At 44.4% G+C, this 21780-nt stretch overlaps 1 protein-coding gene across 1 annotated transcript in view; it reads right to left on the bottom strand.

The window, feature by feature from the left end:
- Nucleotides 1–4339: 4339 nt before the first annotated feature.
- antxr1c (ANTXR cell adhesion molecule 1c) overlaps nt 4340–21780 on the bottom strand; it is a gene marked incomplete at both ends in the record, with an annotated part of 63182 nt that continues 45741 nt past the window's right edge. Inside the window, 6 exons of the mRNA XM_083635793.1 lie at nt 4340–4618; nt 11713–11793; nt 12145–12312; nt 13604–13702; nt 14689–14727; nt 19663–19758. Of these exons, the coding sequence (XP_083491919.1) occupies nt 4340–4618; nt 11713–11793; nt 12145–12312; nt 13604–13702; nt 14689–14727; nt 19663–19758 (762 nt within the window). The remainder of the gene's footprint in view (nt 4619–11712; nt 11794–12144; nt 12313–13603; nt 13703–14688; nt 14728–19662; nt 19759–21780) is intronic.

Here is a 21780-nt window from a genome sequence, read left to right as displayed (position 1 = left end):
CGGTGGTCAATTGATAATCGATTAATCATTTTAGTCATTTATCAGATAAAAATATTCAATGTTTACTAGTAAAGCTTCACAAATGCAAGGATTTTTCTCTCCATATTTTTCAAGTTTCATTTAATCATAAAATGATTTTGGGGGGGGGGGGGTGACTTGTGATGTTCATTTGTCATTATTTGTGACATTTTATAGATACATTAATGGAAAATTGTAATGCTACACATACTGTAGCACCTTTTCTTTTTAAGCTGTTGATTTAACTCAATCTGCATTGGATGTTTCAAGTCAAGTTAAAAGGACATTTTCAGTGACATGTTTGGTATTTGACTCAGAACTGTTTGTGTTTTATGGATGAATGAAGCAACCTGAACCTGCAGCTCAGCGGTGGAACAGCTTTGAGCAGTGTGGCAAAATATAGAAACACAGGCAAAGGACATCACTGAGCGACATGCATTTTACAAAGACAGTATAAAAACGATTGAAGGAAAAGATTCCAGAAGACGCTGGATGTAGAATAAATACCAGCATTTTTCAACCTCTTTTCAGCATCTCACATCTGTTCTTCTTTCTTCCCTTTCCTGTTACTGTATCTGGTTCTGTCAATCAAAGCCTGTAACATTCCACCATCTTGCTATGTAATACTGTAAAAAAAAAAGAATAAAACCAATATTCACATTAAATTGAAATCAAATTGTAAATTTAATCTGATGCGACTTTTGCGGCATTTTAGAGCCTCCTTACACTTACAGAGAAAGAAAGAAAAGAAAGAAAAAAGTTTCAGCTCAAAATCACAAGTAATGCAGCAGGTCGATTGTATTTTAAACTCATTTTCAGTCAATTTGGGATTTTTTTCATCACTCACAACATGAAACGCAGCTGGATTTCTTTCAATTTGAACAGCTTTTTTGCAGTGTCACTACTGAGGGGTTGAGAAACGCTGGTAGGCCTGTGTGGTAGCTGAGCCGGCTAGCTGTTGTGTTTCTAAACTCTGCGCACAGTGTCCGTCTTGGCGGTTGGACACCTTGTCGATATTCAAGTAGCCTCCTCTGTCTCTCTCGGGGGAGTAAAATAAATTAGTTGCTCTTTGGAACTGCCCTGCAGTTGCAATGTGACTGGTGATGATAAAAGTGAAGACATAAAAACAAACACAATGCTATCAAAGTACAGTACCGTTTCTATCAGGATTGTGTAAAAAATATATGCGAGCAGAGATGCAAACCTGATTTTCGGTTGCTTGATTTGATGAGTTTCAATGTCCAAATGCAAACAAAAACATACCATGTTGTAATTGCCCAGCAGTCTATGTGCGCAGATACAAAAACAAAAAGGAAAACTATATATAGCTGTACTAAATTCAAAGACATGAAAAGGGTTAAGGATCAAATCCAAAGCCTCAGAGATATCAACTGATAAAGCATTCCAAACGGCATCTCAGATGTTTACTGTAGAAACATACCTGTACACTCCCGTGTCACTAAACTGGACCTCGAAAATAACTGTACAAATTCAGACGATTCTGTATCAAAAGTGTCTTAGAGATTCTTGGGTTAACACCATAAACACTACCAAAAAGGTGAAGAAAATGTCCACTTTGGTCCAGATAACATAAGTCAAATTTTCGTAAATTGGATAATTTTAATCTTAGTTACGATAAAAAAAAAGTTACCCATTCAAATAGACTTGAAACTCATTTTTCCCCAAAAAGCTTTCTACAGCTGCAATCACAGCAATGGAGAAACAACCCAATCCATTCCTTACTCGGATTTGCACGTACAACCTACTGTTAACCTCGACTCTAAACATCAATGGCATAACTCAGTAGTTGATAAAGACAACAACAAAAAATCATCCATTGTGGTATTCCTTTTCGGACGTCCTGTCCCTACATGCTTTGCTGTCCAGCAACAAACCTCCCCGATCTCACAAACGCCAACACTAAGTCAACCCAGACTGCTCTCTCTCTCTTTGCAGGAGAGATGATGTCGAGTCAAACCCAAATCAGTTTCTCTGCTCATCGGCAGACATTCGTACTTCGTAGAACATGACTTAAAGCCCCCTTCCAGTGTATTTTGTCATTGTTAAGATATTTCATGTGTTGGTGAGTCATGACCTGGTCTCTTGATTAGTCACACTCTTCGCCAGTATTTTTCGTGTGACAGATAACATAACTTTCTGCTCAAAGTAAAAAAAATTTTTTTTTTTGGCGGTCCCACAGCAGAGACGATGAAAGACATTCACCTTATTGCCTGCGGGCCCTTTAGGAGACGAGAGGAAGCGGGCCTTGCAGGAGTACACGGGTTCCCGGGTTGGTGTTGGATAATACTGTATGTTAGCTGGGTTACGCTAACAAAGAATGCATAGCATGTAATATGTGTAGCTGGAGTTTGGAATAAACATACCGTACAGTGGATCCAGAGATCTGTCTCCTCTCCTCAATGTTGCTAAGAACAGGTGATGACGTCAGACATAATAATGGTAATACAGTAGGCTATATATACAGTGAATAGCTACCAGTAGCCTCTGGCGTTAGCTAGCTGTTAGCGGTTAGCTATGTTAGTTAGTGAGCGTAAAACAATACTGAATGACCAATTTGATATAACCGTTAACCAGTTCGAGTCACGCTCTTTGCATAAAGCCCATGAGCTTTGATATCTGTTGGCTGGTTTGTTGATAATAATTATATTGTGGCTTCTAATATAACATTTTTTTAACGGAGATGCGGGGAAACAAGTATGGCAGCATACTGCTTCCGGTATACGAGGAATCAGCGTGACGTCAGAACACCGCAAATCCCCCGGAAGCGCGGCAGTTAACTAGTATGAGTTGTGCCAAACAAATGTTCATATCTTAAAAACTATACATGACATCGCTTATATTTTGATATTCTGAGTGAGAGCAGAAGTAGCTCAAGAGTCTGATGTATAATATATACATGTCGTGTTAAAGTTGTGTGAACTGTCGCAGTTTTTAAAATGTAAACAAGGTAGCCGGGGCTAGAGTGAGACATTCAAGGCTGGCTCCATAGGGTCCCATTGTCGTTTTCCCCCAGTGACGCGGTTTGTGTAGCGAAATGCTGCTCGGCTGATCCCTCATATAATAAACAGTAGGCTATGAGACACGACGCAATGCAAGAGGTGAGGATGTTCTTTTTTCTTTTCTCCAGCAACACTGCAGTCATTATGCTGCAGTGGAACAAGCTATTAGCCTTCGCTTCTTATCAATGTCAATTCTTTGGTGCAAATGATGATGTGAGACTGTACAGCGCGCGCTCATGTGCGTTTGACATGGAACACCAACGTTACACAGGTAGAACAACTGACTGGAGGGGGCCTTTAAGATTTTTTCCAGTTTGTTGGGTACAAACCATTGATATGTTAGTTTCAATGCTTTGGCTGTAGCAGGTCTGTGTGCGCTTTGGGTTCTCACTGCAGCATGTTTTGAAGCGATTCTTTGCCTGCTCCGTGAACATGTCTCAAATTTAGCCGCACTGAACATTTCTCCTCCAAACTTTGCAGCTCACATTTTCGATGCGCTTTTCGATGTTTTGAGCCACAACAAGTCGAGTTTGTCAACCTTAGCTACATCAACCATCAAGGCAATAAACAGCTCTGCAAACAGGTTCTAGCTTTGGATCGAGGTGAGAAAACTGTTTGCAATTGCTAAATTTCTCTGCTCCATCTTTATTTTCAACAACCTTATGTGGTCAGGTTTTGTTACTTCAGATTACAGTAGCTAGCTAGATTACAGTAGCTAGCCAACGCTAATTATTTATGTTATCAGATGGTAACGAGATGATTGGAGGTCTTTGTTCACACAGTCAGGGCTGCATTTTGTGTTTGAGCAGGATAAATAAAGAGTCCTATTTATTTATTTATTTAGCCACGCACTTATGATTAGGAAAAAGCCTCGAGTCATCACCGCCAAGGAGTTGATGTTTTCGGTGCTGGTTGAGAAACGACGGTGCAGCATGGGCCAAGGAACAATATTAGCCCTATGAACAAGGCAGAGGTGTGTGCTCTCAGAGTTCTCTGTGTTACTTATGTTGACTTATGGATATGACTTACTTATGTTTGCCAATAAGCAAAGCAGCGTTCAGCTGGCAGATTTGGGCGTGTACTTCGACTCAACGCTTTCTCCTTTACGAACAAAGAGAGAGAGCGAGAGAGAGAGAGAGAGATCAGGGCTGAGCAAAGCAAACCACAGCTTCAAAATACTGTCGATCGTTGGCTTCTAGCAGGAGGGAAGACCACAGCCTTCAGACTGATAGAGCTGCTTCTGTGAGAGCTACTGGAGCTGGGTGCGTGGGGGGAGGGGGAGGGGGCGTGGCTTGTGAAATTCACGGCCGGAGGCTGGGCGGGGGGCGTGAAGGTGGGGGGCAGGGGGGTCCTGGGGGGGTGCGTGAAGGCGGCGGGCCTGGGGGAAGCTGGCCGCACGGAGCTGCCCGGGCGGGGGGGCTGCAGGGGGCGCTGTGAGGGGGCGGGCTGGGGGTGATCAGCGGACGGTAGTCTGCCGGCGGCGGGGAGGGCGTGTGGATTGGCGAGCGAGGGGGCGGGGCTTTGGCCGCCGCCGCTGCTGCCGCCTCGTCTTTCACCCGGGTGAAGTTGATGCACCGGCCCTGGAGAGAGAGAGAGAGGTTGAGAGAGGTTGAGAGAGGGAGAGAGAGGGGGGGAGAAGGGGAGAGAGCGAGAGGGAGGAGGGGAGAGAGAGGGAGAGAGTGAGAGAGGGAGAGAGTGAGAGAGAGAGATCAGGTATAATTTGGGATCAAATGTTTTTATTGATTTTCGTATAAATATCCCTCTTCCTGGGGTACCCACAGACCCAAAGCCTATATTTGTGGTCATATCACACAGGGGCTTGATTCTATCATTTACAGTTTTCATGACTTCGTCAACCAATTCTCTAATGACTTCATATCATTGTTTTCTGTTTCTGTTTTAATTAGTGCATTTTAAACATATAAAAGCACCCAAGGCAAACATATAGGGCCATCCCCCACCGCAACCACAACGCCACCCTATTATGTCATCATCACACTCCGGTGGCGTCGATTTCAGATGTTGTGGGAGTTCTATAGACAGTTTTCACAGAACTGTGTTGCTAGGCAACAGTTTGAAACCTAGCTTATTTCCTGTCAGCTACTGTCTTAGCAAACACTGCAACAGGAAGTAAGCTATAGGGTCAATTTAGAATATGTATGTTAACAAGTTAAAACCATCTATAGAAGTCTGATACATACATGTGCCCAACCTCCTGGCCCCCATTCCACCCCCCTCGCTTAGCCCAACCTGCTGCCCACCCTGAGCTGCCCTAACCTCTGCTCTGCTCACCCTACCCCTAACCTCTGCTCTGCTCACATGCAGGTTTTAGGAAGGAGAAAGTTGGTACAAAACATTGAACCCGCAAGGTTCAAGGTCTGCTGAAGGACACACACACACGCACACACGCACAGACGCGCTCACAGACACACACGCACACACACACGCACACGCACACGCACACACACGCACGCACGCACAGACGCGCTCACGGACACACACACATACACACACACATGCACACATGCACATGCACACACACACACACACACACACACACGCGCACAGATGCGCTCACACACACACACACACACACACAACACAACACACACACACACACACTTGGTCGCCTATAGAAAATTACACATTCAAGCAAAGAGAGGCCACATTTGGCAGAAAATCAAGCCAAACAGTCACACAGGACACATTCCAGGCATCCTGACTTTTGAGCCGCTGAGGAGGAAAATAAATAAAAAACAGGAGAAGGATCTGGCAGTCAGCCAGCAGCTTCTAATCTGTCTCCACGCATCCAGTCTGCCAGTCCTACATGAAGATCTGTCTCCACTCATCCAGTCTGCTAGTCCTACATGAAGATCTGTCTCCACTCATCCAGTCTGCTAGTCCTACATGAAGATCTGTCTCCACTCATCCAGTCTGCTAGTCCTACATGAAGATCTGTCTCCACTCATCCAGTCTGCTAGTCCTATATGAAGCCTCCAGGCTGCCAGTCCTACATGAAGATCTGTCTCCACTCATCCAGTCTGCCAGTCCTACATGAAGCCTCCAGTCTGTCCTACACCAAGCCTCCAGTCTGCCAGTCCTACACCAAGATTTCAGTCTGCCAGTCCTACACCAAGCCTCCGGGAGGGAGGATCTTCTGGGATTCTTTGAAGCTGTTTTCGGAGCTGAAGGAAATTCCTGTTCCAGGAGCAGGAGATGCAGGAAAACCCCCGCAGAGATGGACTTCATGTTTCTGCAATTATGGCATGGAAGTGCAGCGGTAGATTCCCTGCCTATCAACACGAGGATCGCAGGTTCGAGCCCCCGTGTTACCTCCGGCTTGTTCGGGCGTCCATACAGGCACAATTGGCCATGTCTGCAGGTGGGAAGATAGATTAAGGGTATATGTTCTGGTTGCTGACCAAGTAGCCTACAAATGGGGAGAGAACTGGGAGAAAAATCTGATAAAAAAATAAGTTTGCGCTGAGTGAATCAGATACCGAGATAATATGATATATATATATATATATATATATATATATGAGAGAGAATCAGATACCGAGATAATATGACATATATATATATATATATATATATATATATATATATATATATAACGCCCCGACCCTGGACACTTTCAAAACAACCCTCAAGACCCACCTCTTTACCTAGGCCTTTCCCCATTAGTTAGTTTTAGCTTAGTTAGTTAGCCACCCCCTTTGTTTTGTTTGTGTTGCCCCTCTCTCCATGAATCTGTTTTCCCTTGGTCCCCCCCTCCTTGGTCCCCTCTCCTGTAAAGCGACCTTGGGTTTTATGAAAGGCGTTATATAAATTCAAGTTATTATTATTATTATTTATTATATATATATGATAACATGAGAGAATCAGATACCGAGATAATATGATATATATATGATAATATGAGAGAATCAGATACCGAGAGCGAAAAATTTGACTTACTTAAACAGAGATATTCTAAACTGATTTTCCGTTTGAATCTTTGAACGTTTTACTGGACAAAAGAAGCTCTGTCTGTCTTTCTCTCTGACCTGCTCCACTGTCTGACCTGCTCCACTGTCTGACCTGCTGCTCCACTGTCTGACCTGCTCCACTGTCTGACCTGCTGCTCCACTGTCTGACCTGCTCCACTGTCTGACCTGCTCCACTGTCTGACCTGCTCCACTGTCTGACCTGCTGCTCCACTGTCTGACCTGCTCCACTGTCTGACCTGCTCCACTGTCTGACCTGCTCCACTGTCTGACCTGCTCCACTGTCTGACCTGCTCCACTGTCTGACCTGCTGCTCCACTATCTGACCTGCTCCACTGTCTGACCTGCTGCTCCACTGTCTGACCTGCTCCACTGTCTGACCTGCTCCACTGTCTGACATGCTCCACTGTCTATCTTTCTCTCTGATCTGCTCCACTGTCTGTCTTTCTCTCTGACCTGCTCCACTGTCTGACCTGCTGCTCCACTGTCTGACCTGCTCCACTGTCTGACCTGCTCCACTGTCTGACCTGCTGCTCCACTGTCTGACCTGCTGCTCCACTGTCTGACCTGCTCCACTGTCTGACCTGCTGCTCCACTGTCTGACCTGCTCCACTGTCTGTCTTTCTCTCTGATCTGTTCCACTGTCTGACCTGCTGCTCCACTGTCTGACCTGCTCCACTGTCTGACCTGCTCCACTGTCTGTCTTTCTCTCTGACCTGCTCCACTGTCTGACCTGCTCCACTGTCTGACCTGCTCCACTGTCTGTCTTTCTCTCTGACCTGCTCCACTGTCTGACCTGCTCCACTGTCTGACCTGCTCCACTGTCTGTCTTTCTCTCTGACCTGCTCCACTGTCTGACCTGCTCCACTGTCTGTCTTTCTCTCTGACCTGCTCCACTGTCTGACCTGCTCCACTGTCTGTCTTTCTCTCTGACCTGCTCCACTGTCTGTCTTTCTCTCTGACCTGCTCCACTGTCTGCCGTCTCACCAAGGTTATTAAACTCAATTATGTTTATGTGTGTGTGTGTGTGTGTGTGTGTGTGTGTGTGTGAGAGAGAGAGAGTGAGTGTGTCTGTGTGTGTGAGAGAGAGAGAGAGAGAGAGGGAGAGAGAGAGAGAGAGAGAGAGAGAGAGATGTGGTCTGTCGTTGGAGACAGCTCTGGCAGTCATCTCCCTTAGGTATTACCTCATGTCCTTTAGCCAGCTAACTGCTTCCCGGGGGAGGCTGGTGTTTATGTGAATGAGAGAGAGAAAGAGAGAGGGACAGAGAGAGAGAGAGGGTGAGAGAGAGGGAGAGAGAGGGAGAGAGAGAGAGAGAGAGAAAGAAAGAGAGATAGGGACAGAGAGAGAGAGGGGGAGAGAAAGAGGGAGAGAGAAAGAGAGACAGGGGCAGAGAGAGAGGGGGGGAGAGGGTGAGAGAGAGGGAGAGAGAGAGAGAGAAAGAAAGAGAGATAGGGACAGAGAGAGAGAGGGGGAGAGAAAGAGGGAGAGAGAAAGAGAGACAGGGGCAGAGAGAGGGACAGAGAGAGAGGGGGGGAGAGAGCGAGAGAGAGATAAAGAGAGAGAGGGACAGAGAGAGAGAGGGAGAGGGGGAGAGAGTGAGGGGGAGGGAGAGAGAAAGAGAGAGAGGCTTTCTAACGTGTGAGAAGGTGCAAATGTGTTTTTGTATTTGTGACTTTTCGTGTATGCGTGTGTGTGTGTGTGTGTGTGTGTGTGTATATGCGTGCAGTGGACTAGCTCACCCCGCGCACACACTGACGCCAGAGCAGGCAGTGGTTTGGTGCCACACACTCATAATGAGCGAGTCCTGTCTGAAGCAGACAGCCTCTCACACACACACACACACACACACACACACACACACACACACACACACACACACACACACACACACACACACACACACACACTCTCATAATGAGCGAGTCCTGTCTGAAGCAGCCTCACACACACACACACACACACACACACACACACACACACACACACACTCTCAATGAGTAAGTGGAGGTGGGGGGGGTGTCTGTGTGTGTGTGTGTGTGTGTGTGTGTGTGTGTGTGTGTGGGGGGGGGGGGGGTGGATTGGTATCGGCCCAGGCGACATCACTTGACACAAAACGTGACGCAAATCGTGACAGAGCAGACACCGCTATATATCATCATCATCATCATCATCATCATCACCATCATATAAAGGCAGTAAGTGGGTTCGGTTTGTCTGTTTGTTTCAATTTTTGTCCCACATTGGATGATGTCATCAGTCCAAGCAGAGCATTAGAATGTTGGTATGATGTAATGACTCCTCCTCCTTTTATAGGTTCCTTGAAGAGGATAGGGAAATGCAGGATCGGTGCAAAACGGCGAACTCATTATTGAATGTATGTCAGTATCTCATTGTAAACTCACTTCTCAAGCTGTTTCTATACGAGACACTCAGGCTGGACTCATGACATCATCCTAAAGGATTGCGTCCGGGCCTCTCTCAAGGGCGGCATTCATCTGTTGCCACGACAACCCCATGCATGGCCACGAAAAAAGCACCCGCGGCAACGGAATGACCTTAAAGAATCTGGACTGAACTCGGCCAACTTGGCTCGGTCCAGAGAGACAGAGTGCGTCTGTTCATCTGAATGTAGGCCATTTTCGGACTCTATTGAAAATGTCTGGTAGCGTTACTGCGGCGCCCAAACACTCTGGCAGGCAGTTTAACAGCACATCGCTCTCTTCAGGTAACACTGAAGTGAAACACGTGTGCTGCACTTCTTTCCATTCCTTCTCTTTGAAAGAAAACATGACACTAGCTGGAAGTGCGCCCGCCCTCGCCTGGCCTGGGAAGTTTTTCTGCCGAAACAAAACCGCAAACGACTCGAGGGGGGCGACGTCATCACCGTGGAAAGACAGACGCCATTTTCTTCTGAGAGAAAAGCATTTGCGTCATGTAACCTCCCTAAAGGCTTCCCATGGGTAGAGGACGTCTTAACGACGGCAATCTAAATCCCAAATCTCTCTGATGCGACTGCCAGGGGGATTTTGTGGAGATGTAATGGCAAGCTTGGTGACTTTCTCTGTCTGATTTGGGGTATGAGAGTTTATCTGCTCTCTTTACCTGTTGTCTGTGCCAAGAGAACACTCTTAAATGTGGAATTCCCGTTAAAAAAGATTGTTGGACATTTTTCCGCAAATAAGGCTTGATTTTAACTAGCGCTCCGGGCCGTGCCTGCTCAGCGGGCGAGGAGAGGAGTAAGAGAGGGGCAGAGGCTGGAAGAGGAGCAAGAGAGGGGGAGGAGCTGGAAGAGAGGGGGAGGAGCTGGAAGAGAGGGGGAGGGGCTGGTCCATCGATATGAGAAGATATCATGCTTATTTAACACAATCAGAACAATAGCTACAAAATCTAATACCTAATCAAAGGGCGATTGACTGTTTAATACTTTTTAAGGGCCTTAATTTTCCCTAAATCGATTGATCAACTTTTAATACTTATCAAGATCCTGTGCGTATACCCTGCATGCAGCTCGCCCATCACGGACCAATAGCAGCCGGCGCTGCGGCTCTGTCTGGCCCCACAAAAACAACAAGATGGCGACGGTCATAAAGCCAAACTCAAGGCTTCAAAACAGGAGGTCAGAAATCAATTAGACCCGTCTCTGCTGAGAGGATTCAAAACACGCTTCCCCTTCCGATACAAAAAGGATCAGGGAAGCAAAACTAAACCATGTGCTCATGCGGGAAGTAGGGAGAATCTTACCAGCTTGCACACACGCATGCACGCACACGCACACACACACACACACACACACACACACACACACACACACACACACACACACACACACACACACACACACACACACGTCAGAAAAGTAATTCTTGTCAGAAAAGAGTTCTTCACAGCTAGGAGCATGTCTGGGTGCGAGCCATACAGTTCTGCTTTCTATCCACTTTGTGCTGTTGAATGTGAAGCAGGTGTGAGAGCAGGAGGCTGGCAGGAGATGTGTTGGTGAGAGGTAGGTACACGCACACTATAGGCACACTATAGGCACACTATAGGCACACTATAGGCACACTATAGGTACACTATAGGCACACTATAGGCACACTATAGGCACACTATAGGTACACTATAGGTACACTATAGGGACACTATAGGTACACTATAGGCACACTATAGGTACACATACTACAGTGACCTGATTTGGCTTCTGGTGACTTAAAGGTAAAGTCCCACTGATTGTCACACACCTGAGTGTGTGAAATTTGTTCTCCACATTTGACCCATCCCCTGGGGGAGCGGTGAGCGGCAGCAGTGCTGCGCTCGGGAATCATATGGTGATCTAACCCCCCAATTCCATTTTTTTGATGCTGAGTGCCAAGCAGGGAGGCAAATGGGTCCCATTTTTATAGTCTTTGGTATGACTCGGCCGAGGATCGAACTCACAACCTCCCAGACTCAGTGCGGACACTCAAACCACAAGGCCACTGAGCTGGTTAACTTGACTCTGACTTGTACTTTGATTACTTGAAAATGTTTCTAAAGTCTTGACTTGAGATCTTGTGTTTGTGTAAATGACTTAGAAGGTGATGAGATTTGTTCCAGCAGACGATGTTTTCTGATTTGGTATCTAATCATTGGATTCATTGAAATGGAAACTGATGCTAGAAATCAAACTCATGACTGCTGAGGTACTCACATGGTCCCCGGGCTGCGGTCTCATCAGAGACACCTGGTCATACCCGCGGCGAAACAGAGCCAAGATGGCGTCCAGTTTACCCTGAAGAGAGGAGACGAGATGATTCAGCACACAAATCCCCACTCAACATCATGCATAGGTTAAAGCTCAAATATGATACTTTTTTCCTTTCTTTTTAGAAAGTATTCAGACTTGTTTATTATTGTTTAATTAGCTATTCATCAAAGACTGGGACACTAAACACTAACACTAAACTCAAAGATGCACGTTGGTCAAGCTGCAAAAAAAATGTCTTGGTAAAAAAAAAGGTGATCATATTCTCTGCAAGGTGACTGACATGCTGTGAGTCTGATAGGAAGAGTAGATGTGGTTATTTTTAGCAGCACAGCGGCCCGTCGCCCCCTCTGGTCTGAAGTGGAACAGGCTGTTTACCTGGATGGGCGTGTACCACTTGCGGTCTTGTGCCGGCTTCTTGTTGTGAGATTTCTTGGGTTTGGGCTCGTACGGCTCAAACTCCTGCTCCGGCATTTTCACCACCGCGTTCTTCGGCTTCTCCAGCTTCGCCCCCTCCTCTGTCGAGCCCTTCCCCCCCCAACGCACCTACAGACAGACACGCAGAGAATGTGCAACCCAACAGAAGGGGTGAATCTTTACAGTAAAAGCAACAAATCAGAAATATAAAAAATAAAAAAAATATTGGTATTGTCTCTTAAAAACACTCGTGACTCGATTTGGACTTGAGCACTGATGACTCGGACTTAGACTTGGCCTCGAGCATTCATACATCCCGACTTGGAAGTTGGAGACGCTGACTCGGACTTGTTAACTGATAAAATCTGGCTTTTTGCTTTTGTTGGTCTTTTTGTAATAGGCCTAATAATTTGGCATAAGATAGTAATAGCTATATAGAGAGGCAAAGTGACCGCCTACTTCCTGCTTCAGCATGTACCAGAGATTTTTATCCGTCATTTATTTTCCCATAGACATTTCGTAAAATGCTTATAAAAATAGTTTTACTTGTTCAAACCAAATGGTTCAGATATATTTAGAAACAGGAGAGACCACATAACATTTTGCTCGGACCAAAACGTAACAAAATTGCAGATTCAAAGAACATATTTTTTCTATGTAGTTTTTTAAGTTTTGGTCCGAGTGAAATGTTCTATGGTCTCTCCCGATTCTAAATATATCTGAACCGTTTGGTTTGACGAAGTAAAGCTATTTTTATAAGCATTTTACGAAAAGTCTATGGGAAAATAAATGGCGGATAAAAATCTCTGGTACAGTGCTGAAGCAGGAAGTAGGTGGTCACTTTGCCTCTCTATAACATTCAATTTCATGGAAGGGTAGGTACATGTGTTCCAGCTACATGTGGATTCACACTCATCTTCAGTCATCTGTCTGTCACGATTTGTGACGGAAGTGATGTCATCAGTGATGTCATTTGAGCAATTGTGATGATATCAGTGATGTCACTTGAGCCAATGTTACCAGCTTCCTGGCTGAGGCTATAGAGCTGAACAGTCAGTCAGTCACGTGACATCTCTTGCCCCGGAAGTTCATTTTCTCCATATACATTTTGAAAAAATCCTTATATAACGAGTTTACGGCTGCAACCAAGCCAACCTGTGACCTACTGAATTGTGAGTGACCATAAAACATTTTGACCGTGCAAGCCAGCTGAATTTGGTGTCTGTGGTGGTCACGATTTGTGATGGAAGTTATGTCATCAGTGATGTCACTTTAGCAATTGTGATGTCATCAGTGATGTCATTCGAGCAATTGTGATGTCACTTTCCTGACTGAGGATAAGTGGTGGGAGTATAAGTAGGGAGAAGAGGACAAGCTATGGGGAAAAGGTCGTTTCTCCAGAGCCTCAACCCTATCTCACCTCCATCCTCTTGATCCCTCCGACTCCTCTGCCTCCGTAGTATGAAGCATCCACAGTAGGCCACTTCTTCTTGGGAAAACCATCTTCATCATCTGACTCCTGAAACATAGATACAAAAAGTGACTTATATCACATTCTGACAGACTCAGGGACTGTTGATACTGACTGCAGGTCAGTTTAAATGTTGCAAATGTGCAATTTCCACTCTTTCCTGAACACTTGACAGTTCCCCGCTAACTTTCCAAATTGCCCTTGGAGAGAAGAAGGAGGTTCCAATGGATTCGACACCTTCAGGTCAGAGAGTGAAACAGCGAAGCAGATGTATTGCTTCGTAACAAAAGAGCACAGCAAACACTCATACTAATGATAGTATCTTTGAACGAGTGTGAGCTGAGTATATAGATATAAAGTATAAAATATTCACATTTTTCTGGCATTGGATTTTTATCCTCTGCTCCATTGAGAGTGTTTATGGCGAGTGTTTATGGGCGCTGACTGACTGAGTCACCGACTGACTGAGTGAGTGATGAAGTGACACCACTGGCCGGCCTGTGGCATGTAATACATACACCATGTGACGTAAGACTGTTTAGTTTGTGCCACTTGGCACAGCCATGGATCTACAGTACAGCATTGGTTCGCAAACTGTGGTGCACCTGGTGGTCCACCAGAGCATTGCATTATTATTTACAGTTTTTACATACCTGCTACACACTATACACAATAACCCTGAGGAGTAGGCTTGGGCTGACTTTCGGAAATATCGCGATATTTGCGAAATATCATGATTTGCTTTCAAAGGCTGTATTGGGGCTCAGTAAAACCAGAGTGACGTTTCTGTATCATATGAAACTAGAAGATCTGTCCTAAGGTACCAACCATGCCATGCTACCTTATCAAGAAAGTGGCAAAGAACACGAGGGGAAAAACATTTTCAAAGGGGTCCTCTTTTTCACAGCCCAATGTTGGCATGTTTGTGTGTGTGTGTGTGTGTGTGTGTGTGTGTGTGTGTGTGTGTGCGTGCGTGCGTGCACGTGCGTGTGTGTGTGTGTGTGTGTGTGTGTGTGTGTGTGTGTGTGACTCACAGGCTCAGGAGGTGGTGGAGGAGGAGGCTCTTTGATTACCTGTGGCAGGATAAGCAGACGGGAGATTCGGGTCAATATGAGAGCAGCTGGGAACAACAGGCACTGATTAGCAACAGTGGGCTAGCTCGGGGTTTTACAGAGGAAGCTGCGGAAGTGATCCTGAAACCTGCAGTTCCTCGAATGGCCATTTGAGGCAGGACATGGTAGTGACTTCGTAGCCTAGGTAAACCCAGCCACCACGTGACCTGCTCTCTCAGTTCCCAGTCACTACTCACTTAATGACAAATATGGAATATCACCCAAGGAAATACCACGGTTTAATGCCAACAGATAAACCATTCAGATTTGTTGTAATTGTGAACACATAAGGGAGCAAAGACATGGTTTTCAAGCAGGGGCGGACTGGGATCATAATTCAGGCCGGGCATTAGATACCAAGCAGGCCAGGCCGATACGGGCCGACGCGTGTGCCGGCGTCCGAAGGGCGCCGGCGGAAAATTTGGGGCGTTTGAAGCTCAATTTGGGGCGTTTGAAGCCCAATTTGGGCCGTTTGAAGCCAGATTTGGGTCGTTTAAAGCCAGATTTGGGCTGTTTGAAGCCCAATTTGGGCCATTTGAAGCCCAATTTGGGCCAAGTCCAATTTTACAATGAGATGCACCCACTTTAAACCTGAATAAAGTAATAAAACCACTAGTAAACCAGTAGGCGGCGCCTGGCCTGCTGTTCACTGAGTGGCCTGGCCTGCAAAAAAAAAAAAAAAAAAAAAAATTTTTTTTTTTTTTGGCAGGCCAGGCCAGGCCAGGCCACCGGGCATTTGCCCGACGTGCCCGATTATGCAGTCCGCCACTGTTTTCAAGTATAACACAATGTACAACTTTTATTCAAAGACAGGATTGAAAAATATAGGTCACTTGTATTCACTTCAGTAATGTCAGGTTTCACGCTAACCTCTTAACGTCTAGCTATAGCTAGGTTACATCTGGATTATGTATAATATACAGAATTCAAAAACCTTACTTCCAACAATTAACTAGCCTGCACTAACTACTGCACAGTAACGTGTACAAATATTGAACGCAACAGTCTCGTTCTGGAGCGAACCCCTCAGCTGAATTCACGTTGGAATATGATATCAAGGCTTGATACATTTGATTGTAGCTACTCATACAGCCGTGTGGAGCTTATCTAGCTAGGTTGCATCTGGAATATGATATCAAGCCAGTAATGTAGCTAGCTAGCGTTAAATAGGTTTATCTGTAACCACGCTGAAATGTGAGGGCATTAACGTTAATATTTCTAGCTAGGTCAAACACACCTTAACGTTATGAGTGTGGCCGTTTTTGATTAACATTAAGTCCACGATCAAGTCTAGCATTTCGGTATATTCCTACCTCTTAACATCTAGCTAGCTAGGTTGGATCTGGAATATGATATCGGCTTGATACATTTGATTGTAGCTACTCATACAGCCGTGTGGAGCTTATCTAGCTAGGTTGCATCTGGAATATGATATCAAGCCAGTAATGTAGCTAGCTAGCGTTAAATAGGTTTATCTGTAACCACGCTGAAATGTGAGGGCATTAACGTTAATATTTCTAGCTAGGTCAAACACACCTTAACGTTATGAGTGTGGCCGTTTTTGATTAACATTAAGTCCACGATCAAGTCTAGCATTTCGGTATATTCCTACCTCTTAACATCTAGCTAGCTAGGTTGGATCTGGAATATGATATCAAGGCTTGATACATTTGATTGTAGCTACTCATACAGCCGTGTGGAGCTTATCTAGTTAGGTTGCATCTGGAATATGATATCAAGCCAGTAATGTAGCTAGCTAGCGTTAAATAGGTTTATCTGTAACCACGCTGAAATGTGAGGGCATTAACGTTAATATTTCTAGCTAGGTCAAACACACCTTAACGTTATGAGTGTGGCCGTTTTTGATTAACATTAAGTCCACGATCAAGTCTAGCATTTCGGTATATTCCTACCTCTTAACATCTAGCTAGCTAGGTTGGATCTGGAATATGATATCGGCTTGATACATTTGATTGTAGCTACTCATACAGCCGTGTGGAGCTTATCTAGCTAGGTTGCATCTGGAATATGATATCAAGCCAGTAATGTAGCTAGCTAGCGTTAAATAGGTTTATCTGTAACCACGCTGAAATGTGAGGGCATTAACGTTAATATTTCTAGCTAGGTCAAACACACCTTAACGTTATGAGTGTGGCCGTTTTTGATTAACATTAAGTCCACGATCAAGTCTAGCATTTCGGTATATTCCTACCTCTTAACATCTAGCTAGCTAGGTTGGATCTGGAATATGATATCGGCTTGATACATTTGATTGTAGCTACTCATACAGCCGTGTGGAGCTTATCTAGCTAGGTTGCATCTGGAATATGATATCAAGCCAGTAATGTAGCTAGCTAGCGTTAAATAGGTTTATCTGTAACCACGCTGAAATGTGAGGGCATTAACGTTAATATTTCTAGCTAGGTCAAACACACCTTAACGTTATGAGTGTGGCCGTTTTTGATTAACATTAAGTCCACGATCAAGTCTAGCATTTCGGTATATTCCTACCTCTTAACATCTAGCTAGCTAGGTTGGATCTGGAATATGATATCGGCTTGATACATTTGATTGTAGCTACTCATACAGCCGTGTGGAGCTTATCTAGCTAGGTTGCATCTGGAATATGATATCAAGCCAGTAATGTAGCTAGCTAGCGTTAAATAGGTTTATCTGTAACCACGCTGAAATGTGAGGGCATTAACGTTAATATTTCTAGCTAGGTCAAACACACCTTACCGTTATGACTGCGGCCGTTTTTGATTAACATTAGCGTTAAGTCCATGATCAAATCTAGCATTTCGGTATATTCAGTGTGTGTGTGTGAAAAGGATGTTAGCATGCTAGCATTATTAGCACAGAATGTATACAGTCCATGGTACAACGTTAGGCCTTCAAGTCCTGAGGCGAACAGCACTGGAGGATGAAGTCTGCAGTCTGGCATTCAGTGTCCAGCATAACAAGCACGCCTGTTTCCTCATCAGGTTGGCAGCAGCTGTATAGATGATGACTGTTCTTCACAGCCACAAATATCTCTCCAGATCTGCGGCCATCTGCAGCAGGGATCGAGGTTTGGGTCCGTGTAGACAGTTGTCCTGTTCCTCTTTCATTCCCTGACCACCGTCACGCGATGTTCTCTCTTCTTGTAGCTGGTTGTAACCATTTGCGTGCTAGCAGTACTGAAATGAAAAGTGTTAGCTCGCTTGCTAACAACAAAGGTCGCAGAGCGATGACGCCATCTGCTGCACTGCGCATGTGCTCTGTGCACAAAGCTGGTTGGATGACGGTTGCGTAATGGAGCGGTCTATCGGGGGGGGCCCAACAACCGCAGGAAATCGTTTAGCACAGGCGGGGGACCAGACCATAGTGACTGAGAACAGGTCTGAGAGCAGGTCACGTGGGGGATGGGTTTACCCAGGCTAGTGACTTCGTTCCCGTTCACCCTCATGTTAAAATGCCCCACTTTGTAACAGTGACTAACCATGTTTACAGAATGGACCGAAACACGGTTTTGGCCTATATAGCTAATTTCACCTTTCATAATCAATTTCCCCTCTGCGATCAATACAGTTTTTATGATTCTGATTCAGATTCAGAACAACTGTATGGGGCGGCGACATTTTTATAGAACTCAAGGGTGACATTTCCATAGAGACAGGGGGGACATCTCCCCCACTCTTTTCCAAATCCAGATTTTGCGATGTGGGCTGATATTATTGTCTTTCAGAGGCTGTAGCAGGCTCAATTTTAAACCTAGCGTTAAGAGAATAGTGTCATTATGAAACTAGAAGACCTGAGGCATCCATTGGTACCAAGGTACCCTGTCATGCTACCTTGTCGGGAAGGGGAAAACGGCGAGGGAAAAACGGGCATGGCCATTTTCAAAGGGGGCCCTTGACCTGTCACCTCAAGATATCTGAATGAGAATGGGTTCTATGGGTACCCACAAGTCTCCTCTTTGCGAGAACAGACCAAAACAAACAAAACTCTTTCTTTGTATCTTTCCGTCTTTCAATGATTGCTCCCATTTCCCTCCCTCTTTTGCTGTACTTTTCTGCTCTTCTGGCTGCCTGAGTGTCTTCATTCTCGTCAAAAGCGGTCGGTGGGCGAAGCGTTCCATAAAAGAGGATTCATATCTGCTCAGTTTAAACTCTGCTCAGCACATGTTTACTCCCAGGTGCTGAGTGGCTCCTGAAGCAGCCACTGACAGACTCTCACTCACACTCACTCTCTCTCTCTCTGTGTCTCTCTCTCTCTCTCTCTCTCTCTCTCTGGCTGTCTGTCTGTCTGTCTGTCTGTCTGTCTGTCTGTCTGTCTGTCTGTCTGTCTCTCTCTCTCTCTCTCTCTCTCTCTCTCTCTGTGTCTCTCTCTCTCTCTCTCTCTCTGGCTCTGTCTCTCTCTCTCTCTGTCTGTCTGTCTGTCTGTCTGTCTGTCTGTCTGTCTGTCTGTCTCTCTCTCTCTCTCTCTCTCTCTCTCTCTCTCTCTCTCTCTCTGGCTCTGTCTGTCTCTGGCTCTCTCTCTCTGTCTCTTTGTATTGCAGGCACTCTTGTGGATTCAAGGAGCCCAATTTTATTTATGTGTGATGATGTTAGTCCCCTAGTAGCCATTTAATTGTAGTGATAACATTTTTCGAAATTTGACCTCACTATAAAATGAGCTATTGGCGAACCCCTTAAGTAAGGTTCAAGAACTCTGAGGGAACTTCTGCAAGGAACTTGAAAGGATTTTGTCTTTATGACTCTCCTACTAACAACAACAACAACAACAACAACAACAACAACAACAACAACAACAACAACAACAACAACAACAACAACAACAACAATAATAATAATAATAATAATAATAATAATAATAATAATAATAATAATAATAATAATAGTGTGGTTGTCTTACCACAGTGCAGCAGAGGGGCCAGAACCACCACATGAAGAGCAGAGCGAGCAGCAAGAAGAGCACCAGCAGCGTGATGAGGAGGATGGTGCCGTCAAACTAAGGACACACACACACACACACACACACACACACACACACACACGCACGCACGCACACACACACACACACAAACACCAGAACTACCGTTTACACTTTTATTCATCCAGGGATGCAAACGACCACTTTCTTCTCTCCAATTCTCCCCCAACTGTTTGGTCACAAATCTAGTATGTAACGTGTGCTGCTGTCTGTGTGCAGCAGTAGGAGTAGAATAAGGAGTAGTCACAGTAGTAGTAGCATAATCACAGTAGTAGTATAGTTGTAGTAGTATTAGTATTACAGTAGAAGTAGCATAATAATCATAGTAGTGGGAGGAGGGTGGATGTAAGGAAGGAACTGCAGTTTTCTTTCTGTTTGAGTTCTGTCACAGTTGAAAGTCACGCTGACGCCATTTCTGATGACATCATTAAATCCATGTTGTGTGATTTCTTAAGCCATTGATACCTGATGCAGCATTTGTGTGTGTATCCCTTTAAGACCGCGAACCGCGTTAACGCGGTTCGCGGTCTTAAAGGGATACACACACAAATGAGGGATATACACACAAATGCTGCATCAGGTATCAATGGGTTAATGGATCATTCACTCTGCTCACTTCAGAGGAGGCGCCACTGACAGGACAAGCATGGTTCCTATTACACACTGATGCTGGTGGATAACATGTGCTTAGACTTTCCCCTATCTATCTTATGGCAAAGATATGGGGCATTTATCTGAACTCAACATCACGATGATAGTAGACCCTGTTACTTTATTTATCCATACATAGTAGACCCTGTTACTTTATTTATGCATACATAGTAGACCCTGTTACTTTGTTTATCCATACATAGTAGACCCTGTTACTTTGTTTATCCATACATAGTAGACCCTGTTACTTTATTTATCCATACATAGTAGACCCTGTTACTTTATTTATCCATACATAGTAGACCCTGTTACTTTATTTATCCATACATAGTAGACCCTGTTACTTTATTTATCCATACATAGTAGACCCTGTTACTTTGTTTATCCATACATAGTAGACCCTGTTACTTTGTTTATCCATACATAGTAGACCCTGTTACTTTGTTTATCCATACATAGTAGACCCTGTTACTTTGTTTATCCATACATAGTAGACCCTGTTACTTTATTTATCCATACATAGTAGACCCTGTTACTTTATTTATCCATACATAGTAGACCCTGTTACTTTATTTATCCATACATAGTAGACCCTGTTACTTTATTTATCCATACATAGTAGACCCTGTTACTTTATTTATCCATACATAGTAGACCCTGTTACTTTATTTATCCATACATAGTAGACCCTGTTACTTTATTTATCCATACATAGTAGACCCTGTTACTTTATTTATTTATCCATACATAGTAGACCATGTTACTTTATTTATCCATACATAGTAGACCCTGTTACTTTATTTATCCATACATAGTGGACCCTGTTACTTTATTTATTTATCCATACATAGTAGACCATGTTACTTTATTTATCCATACATAGTAGACCCTGTTACTTTATTTATTTATCCATACATAGTATACCCTGTTACTTTATTTATCCATACATAGTAGACCCTGTTACTTTATTTATTTATCCATACATAGTAGACCCTGTTACTTTATTTATTTATCCATACATAGTAGACCCTGTTACTTTATTTATCCATACATAGTAGACCGTGTTACTGCTTTGTTTATCAGACAGAAGACCTTCCTACTCAGAGTGACTGTATTGTGCATGGGAGTGCTGCAGTAGGCATGCAGTGTTTGGCATGGCTTCAGCCTATATGGCTCAGTTTAGTGGGGAGAAGCAGTTAATTGCTATGGTATGTCTAATTGAGCTCTCTATACCATGCACCACAACACAGCCTTTAAAATTCACAAGGATATGAAGTCATGCCATTTTCTAAAAGAGAGGGAGGTTGCGGCTCTGGCACATATGTTCCAACATAAGTGTTTTATTTTCTTAAATTGAATTAAATTGCATAGATTGAATCTTGGTTTTTC

Source organism: Poromitra crassiceps (genome assembly GCF_964638095.1).
Source record: "Poromitra crassiceps genome assembly, chromosome: 4".
NCBI lineage: Eukaryota > Metazoa > Chordata > Actinopteri > Beryciformes > Melamphaidae > Poromitra > Poromitra crassiceps.
Note: the sequence above shows the minus strand (reverse complement) of the source record. Positions and strands in the feature narration are given on the sequence as shown.